Source organism: Bemisia tabaci, chromosome 2 (genome assembly GCF_918797505.1).
Source record: "Bemisia tabaci chromosome 2, PGI_BMITA_v3".
NCBI classification, from domain to species: Eukaryota; Metazoa; Arthropoda; class Insecta; order Hemiptera; family Aleyrodidae; genus Bemisia; species Bemisia tabaci.
Window position 1 is genome coordinate 58,278,529 of NC_092794.1, and position 8,090 is coordinate 58,286,618.

Consider the following 8,090-nt stretch of genomic DNA (forward strand, 5'->3'; position numbering starts at 1 on the left):
TTGGATGGGTGCCAGTCCTGTCCGGGTTCGTGCTTAAGTCCTGATTTCACGACGTGAAAAGTACGAAACGAGTTGCCAGCCTAAGGATAGTTTTTCCCGCGTTGCCAACAAATTTTCAATTCTGTGAAATGCGGTCTTATCGGAATTTTCTCCGGCCTGACTCGAGGTTTCTAACATAAGCTCAAAGTAGGATGACTCACAACGTGTACATGGATCTGTTCATAACGGGAATCTACTTGTCATGGAAACATTCTTCCACTCCTTGAGATTCCGCCATGACCAAAATGATGCTATAAAATAGGCATTGACAAGTGAGAACCATCTTAATGATCAATTCTATAATGAACTCTCAATTTATGGCACTTTTACTTAGCAGCCATGGCAAATAATTGTGGCATTTTCTATCATTAGTCAATAAATTTACCTGTTTTTAGTTTTTTTAGGCACTAAAATCAACGTCCAAAAACACAAACAGTAGTGTCCTGGCGTTGTCGCGGAAAATGCCCTCAATTTTTTGAATATGCGACACGCACACCCGTGGAACACGAAGAGTCGCATCCAGGCGCCTTCATCAACGATCTCAGCACCATCGTGTATGTGTGAGATTTATACTAATGTCAACGATGAAATTTTTAAACCACGTATCTCGGTTTTCGATGTTGCAGACTTCACATTACTTTTCATTTTTTACACGGAAAACTACTTAACGTCAATTCTTCAAAACCTCTGTGAATGTTTTTTCTTTCGTGCGAGGGAAAGTCTGTACAATATTCAAGGAATTGTGTTGATTTTGTGTCTTTCAAATAATAAAATAAGAGCAGGTGCATGATCATGGTTGTCTCTGTCAACATTTCGTGTAATTTATTCTTCTTTTTTTAAAACTTCATTTTGCCTTTTCAATGATATTCTTTGAAAAACTCGTACCAAAATGTTCAGTGATGCTCTCCTTAAAAATTTCCGGAGGTTATCAATTTTCAAAATATGTGCATTCTTTTGTATATTGTTCGTTTGGGTTTGTTTTTTTTTTTTTTTTACTAGATGTCGATTTTGATATTTCTGTAATTAAATGGGAGATAAATAATGTAATTCGCTGTAGGTCAATATCAATAAGATACAATCCAGCCCCCTCTCTCTTACCAAAAACCAAATTCCCAATATTTTGGCAACATAATAACATGAAAAAATCGGAAATTGTTAAAATCGAAATAAGAAGTTTGAAGGCGTCAAAAATTTATTATCTTGACATGATGATACAGAACTAAAAGCATTTGCTACTTCCATGTTAATGAATAGCTACAGAGTGTTTCCCAGAATAGATTTTTACTTGGGGGCTCTGAGAGACAGTAAATATTACACGATGGGAATCATAAAAAAAATTAGACTCATGTAATACATTTTTTTCAATGCTTCAGCGGCACATAACGTTGACCAACTTTGAAGTTTTTCGTAACGTCCTTTGAATCAATTGCCTCGTCATATCATTGGTGCTTGTCCATGTGACATTGTTAACTTCTGAACTTCTCACAATCTGATATTTTTTGCGCCTCATTCTGAAAACAAGAAGCAGAGTCTTAGAGAAAATAAGTTCGGCATTCATCTGAACATCGGTTGTAAAAAAAAAAAAAAAAAAAAAAAAAAAAAAAAAAAAAAAAAAAAAAAAATGAAACATCTAATTTTTTAGTCACCTTCCTATTCCCTTCATGTGCCAGAAATTTAGAGTTATTTGTGATAATTAGGTTATTTATGGATGATATTTTACACTGTCACATTTTTGTAATGAGACCTGCTCCATGAATTTAATTCTACTAATATTTTCTTCTCTGTAGTCCTCACTTACTGTAAGTGTACATCTTTTGCTATAAAAATAGAAAAAATTTCTTACTTAAAATTTGAATATTGCAATCAGGACCCGATCCACATTTTGCAATGCGAATTTTAAGATAAAAAAATGTTTTCAGTTGAAGCACTTTGATCAATATTGCAGATTTTAAACATACTTTAAAATAATTAATTTTTGATTTACTTTATTACATGAGAATTCTCTAGAATCATAAAGATAAGCAATTGTGATGCCAAGAAAAACTGCACTATCCTCGTAATTCAATCTAAACGCAATCAATTTTTGCAACAGGAGTAGCTCCTTCAATGCGTAGGTGGGCAACATACACAACACTTCGAGCACCAATTTCGCCATTTAATCGAAACATGTGACGCTGCGAGACACAATGTGCGTGAAGGTGAGAGCTTGAAAGGGTGTTCGGTACAGCAAAAAAGCCAGTTTAGGGTAAAAAGTATCAATTTCTATTTCTCGTCCTAATCACTTTCTAACACTCTCAAGAACAGTAGGTCAAATTTCCAAGCCATGATTTGTTTGAAGTGAATTATTTCTCACACTGGTAACAACATCCGCAAACGCTCAACAACTAGTTTCGTTCTTAAACTTTGAATTGCTGCCAAATGTTCAATTTTTGGAATTTTTTGGTTTTCTTAGCGCCAAATGATGCAGAACCAATCCCTCTAGGCTTTGGTCTCGTTTCTCTTTTTTCCCACCCTCAGACACATTTTGCCCTGCTGCGTAACGCATCGACGCTGAAACTGCAGGAACGCGTACCTCGATTTGTAACACTTCAAAATTTCTTTATACTTCCTTTTTTAAATATCAGAAGGTTTAATGTTATTTTTTGAAAACTTCCGTGGTTTTTTCCCTCTGACTGGGTTCTGTGAAAATTTCAAGCAATGACGTTGATTTGGATTGCATTTTGCAAAAAGGAACCACTAGCATCGCAATGATGCTAAGATTGTGCAACTTCATCCTTTGCAATAAAATTGCGGAAATCGTGAAAAACTATGAAATTTAAATGGTAATTTTTGTCTTTAATTCAAAGTTTTTAGCGAGTAAAATAGAAATTATTAATGGATAATCGGGTTTTCCCTCCAAGACAAAAGAAGTTGCACAATCTTAGCAACATTGCAATGCTAGTGGTTCCTTTTTGCAAAATGCAATCCATTTGCTCTCCTCGGATAAAGTAAATTGGGAGCGGAGATTTTGAAAAACTGGCAGGAGGGGGGGGGGGCGGGCGAGATAGCATTTTACTTTGATAGCAATTGGGCTACGTTTTGCAATTTGGAACTATAAATTCTAGCCCGACGTAAGTGCTAACGACGTATGTGCCATTAGTTTCCCCATGCACATAAGTGTTTTTCCAGAAGAGCCAGAATTTATAGTTCCGATTGCAAAATGCAGTCCAGTTTAAAAGGATTTCGTGAGCGCGTTCGTTTACTCATGTTCCCCTCTTTTTTCTGATTTTTTTCGTGGCCGCAATGGCACTGATGTCGGAAACACAGACGGCGAGCTTATCAGGTGTGCGAAACGGCATTTTTCATGGGCAATTTTTTTTTTTTTTTTTTTTTTTTTACGTCATGAAATTACTGTCTTGGAAATATATTTTTTACTGTATTTATTTATACCCAATCCATGAATATTATATTTATTTCACTGTAATTTGTTGCTGTCGAGCTTCTTGTAAAAGTTCTGCAAGGCAAGATAAAAATGGTTGGCTCCGGGATCGTACCTCGATCATCTTGTATAAATACATGAGAAGTTCCATGGAAGGCTTGGAGGTGCATTCTTCTTGCGTGACGGTTCTCTTGCCCCACGTGGGCGAGAAGTTGACCTGGGCGTAGCACAGAGCGGACAGGAGGATTGCATTTGTGAGTAACACCAGAATTGTGCGACAAGTCATAACTGAACAGCTAATGGATGTGTTTTCTTTCCACGCAAACGTGCACGACACGGATTCTCAGACCTGCTTTAGCTGCGACTCACCTTTTACAAAGAAAAAATAAATTAATATAGGATGGCCAAATCACGAAATCACGTACCTCCGTTTGCGAAGTTGCAGACCTCTTATTATAAATTTCTTTTTTTCTTGTGGAAAACTATATACTGCCGTGCTAAGGAAGAACGCCGTATGAGCATGGGCCTTCAGATGTTGGCAAGTTTCCTTCGATGAAAACTGAATTTACTGAGTTAATTGTGAATATTTTTTCCAAAAATTTTTACACAACTTTGTCCACAATTTTTTCTAAAATGTCTGAAAATTTCAAAGATTAATACGAATAATCTTTCTCAAAAATGCATGTTTTATCGAGGGCAATTTGGCAACTCTCGAATGTTCTACGACGTTCTTCCTTAGCACGGCAGTATTGTAAACGTAATTTTTTGGAAACTTCCTTGATTTTTCTTCATCAGCCCAATTCTGTTTTTAACTCACAAGCAACTAAGTTGGCTTGTTTTTCACCGAAATAATAAAAGAGGGGCGGAAATTTTGGAACACCGCAATGGAGATACGTGGTTTCGCACTTTAGCCATCGATATTTAAAATTCATCATTAGAACATCGCTTTTAGAGGCAAGCTTTTATGGAGCATCACCTACTATTCTCAATTGAGATGAGTATAGAGCACATGGAAATTTAAATACGAGGAAAATCATCTGTTGAATTTCGCATCAATTAAGTAAGGGAATCGGTTCAGGGCGAAGCTCTAATGTCAGCAAAGAACACGTAAGGGACAGTTGTCTCTTACGTGTTTGCGTTTATTGCACTATATACAGTTTTTGTTTTGTTTTGCGGGGCAAAAAAGAAAAAAAGCCACTCAAACCATCCTTGGAACACAGGATTTCACGTACCTTGGTAAAAATTGGCAGTAGAATCTGTGTTCCAAAATACCATAGACCGAAAGCCGGCTTTAAGATTTTCAATAGCTTCTATAGGCGGCTGCACAATTTCTTATAGCCTTTTATAGCCAATGGCGACTAAGCAACAGCCAGGCGATGAAGTGTATGCTAAATGTTACTATTTACGGATGCTAGGACTTAGTGAGTTTTTGGACTACCGCTCTATTTCTGGGCCGTCGTATCTTGATTTATTTTGCGCGAAAAACCCCGTACTTTTGAAGGATGCCTGCCATTCCTAATATGTTAGAGCGCCATCAATTTCGTGTGATACTGTGCAATACCTCTGGTGTGAAATAGTTGCTTCAAGCGCCGTGACACGCTGCGCGAAAGCCAGCGCGGAAAGCGCACCAGCGCCTACAAACCTAACAGGGATACTTCAAGCATTGCGCAATGCGTGAAGTATCCCTGTTAGGTTTGTAGGCGCGGGTGCGCGCTCATCGCTGGCAGCACGCCGCTCCGCTCTGTGTTAGGCTCCAATATATAATCTTGCGGAGTCAGCGTTTTTCAACTCATGATTTTGAAATGTTTGCACATCCTGTATGAATTATTCTCATTTTAATTGATGAAAAAAAATATGTATTAAAGGAAAATATAATGTGTGTTTTGTAAATATTACGGTGGTTCCGTATCAAACTTAATGATTTCCAAAGCACACAAATTTCTACACAATTTCTTATAGCCTTTTATAGCCGATGGCGATAAAGTGTAAAGCCCGGCGATAGGAACTGTAGCCCGGCTGTATACTTTTTTATCGCTTCGTATAGCCCGGCTATATGATTTGCTCCACTTTCTACAGCCAGCTATGTGATTTTCTATTGCCTTCTTTAGCCGGCTATAAGAATTCCTATGGTATTTTGAAACGCAGCTCCTATCGCAAATTTTTACCAGGGTAGTTTTTAAAAATCAAACGTTCTTATGCAATTGTAAGTTAAACTATATGCACAAGGTCCAAGGGACTACTCTGCAATTATTTTCACGCGTAAAAAATAGCTGTCAAGGTATGTTTTGATAAAAATATGTGTATACATTTTCAATTTTATCCGTTTTTTGCGTGTTTCTTTCTGGTAATTAACTTTTAATCCACATAAAAGTTCAGTAAAAATTTAAGTATCCCAGATAGGACAGGGCGCAGCGAAAATATTAAACTGAGATTGCAATTTTTTAAAATAAAGCTCCCTTTTTACATTAAGATTGCAATATTTTTATATATTATACATTCTCTCAACAACGCTGATTATAAGCAATTGGTAAAATGCGCTCTTGTATATTAAAATATAGTCAAGTTGGAATGCAAAGAAATATTGCAACCTATTTCAACGTGATGGTAATAGATTCCAGCAAGAGTAACCCCTTCAATTATTAGATAGGCAACATTATACACGACCCTCCGACGCAGTACAATAATATTATCGTGTAATCGCAATTTATTGTTATCTAAGCTACTTGGGATGTAAAAAAGGCATTCAACCTTGCGAGGAAATTTGGATACAAATAATGTCGAGTAAATTTCATCACGAGGTTTAAAAAATTTAAGTTTTAAGTAAAAATCATGAGAAAATTCCTTCAAATTCAGTTAGTTTTTGCTCTGCAGGTCTGGAACGATGTCTTTTTACAAGCAGTAGTTTCAATTATTGTTTGTTAGTCGAACGGATATTTAGAGTGTTCCCCAACCCTATTCCCTCACCACTCTCCACTACTGAGCGTGGATTTTCCGACATTGTGTTGAAGCCCTGGTGAAAGATACCAAGGTTTGTAACGATACGGCGAATGACGTCACATTCCGTTATACTGCGAATATGATAGATACCTCCGTGAAGATTCGACTTGTACTTATAAGGCCTTGCAGTCAAAACAACTCAACTGTGCAATCAAACTCACGGAGAATGAAAGGAAGACTTTCGTATGCCAGCAATGAAAAAATCATATCCCCAGGCGGGACACTCGTCTTATTACCTCCAGGGTATTTGTCCGGCAACATATTTCGCAACTTGTATACCGATGTATTTCTTCTTTGACAAATGAGTCGCGAGAAACGGTCATCAAACAGTCAATATGGAGCCAATATTAGTTCAAGGGTTATGTATTGGGGCCCTCAAAAATATATTTTCTCACCTATCTCCTAAATACCTGTTGGAGAGGGTTCTCATTCAATCTAGACTCGGTCATTGAATCATTATTATAGGAATAAATAAATGAAGTAGACTAATGAAGATGCTGCACGTGTGAGAAATTTGCTATTTGACTGTTGATTCTTATGTAAAAGTTCGCGAGAAACACGATGGTGCCACCAGTTTTCCCTGAAATCAACTCCCAAGCTCAAAAAAACTCTCCAAATTGAGAGCGTAATGAAGGGGATATCCCACGCTGTCCTGAGAGTCCACCTCTACATCAAGACAAACTCTCCATACAAAGATAGGGAGCAAATACATTGACAGGGCTGCCACTTAATTTGGGGACTCTAAAACTGAAAACATGGCAACCCTGCTAATGTTTGTTTGCTCCCTATCTTTGCAAGGAGAGTTTGTCTTGGATGTAGAGGTGGACTCTCAGGATAGCGTGGGACATCCCCTCCATTATAGCCTCAACTTTGAGAGCGATTTTTTAGCTTGGGAGTTGAAACCAGAGAAAATCAGTGGGATCATCGTGTTTCTCGCAAACTTTTACATAAGAATCAGTGGTCAAATCGCAAATTCCTCACATATCGACGGTGAAACTACCAAACCACGTATCTCGGTTTGCGACGTCGCAGACTTCCTGTCATACTTTATTTTTTAAATAAAAAACTACTTAACATCCAGTCTTGAAAATTTCTGTGATTTTTCTTCTTTGTGGGGAGAAAATTCCGTGAAAATTTCAAGGAATGATATTGATTTGGTCTACTTCAAAAAAATAAAACGTGAGCGTAGATTTTTAAACACCGCAAACGAGATACGTGGTTTGGTAGTTTCACCGTCGATATGCAACATCTCCATTACAAAAAATACACTATACTTACCAAACGCGTGATAGCAGGCTTCGTGGATGCTCTGGACGCCCCGAACTTGCGACTCAGACAATTGAAAGAATATTTTCAAGGATTCGTTCTTATATTGGACCCCGGCAGAAACCATAGAACCACCCTCTGCACGAGCTGACGTCATTTTTAATTGGGTCCGACTCGATTACATTTTTCTCGTTATCGGCAAAAAAAGGCGGCGGAGGGGGGGGGGGGGGGGGTAAGACTCCCAGCATTATTCTCCGCGTCCTATAGACGCAGTGTGGCCTCATGTTTTGTCAACGGCGCGGCGCGGGTTGTGCCCACAGGAAGCAAAGATCAGTGGCGCGGCGTGCTTTGCGATATATCGATTGATCTG

General features: G+C 38.0%; 1 protein-coding gene across 1 annotated transcript; it reads right to left on the reverse strand.

Moving 5' to 3' along the window:
* Window positions 1–1,213: 1,213 nt before the first annotated feature.
* Akh (Adipokinetic hormone) lies at window positions 1,214–7,875 on the reverse strand. Its single transcript, XM_019040727.2, has 3 exons — window positions 7,733–7,875; window positions 3,573–3,826; window positions 1,214–1,550 (listed from the first exon to the last, which is right to left on the reverse strand). Exons 2-3 carry the CDS (start codon window positions 3,741–3,743, stop codon window positions 1,506–1,508), a joined length of 216 nt encoding a protein of 71 aa, XP_018896272.1. The 5' UTR covers window positions 3,744–3,826; window positions 7,733–7,875; the 3' UTR covers window positions 1,214–1,505.
* Between the last annotated feature and the right edge of the window lie 215 nt (window positions 7,876–8,090).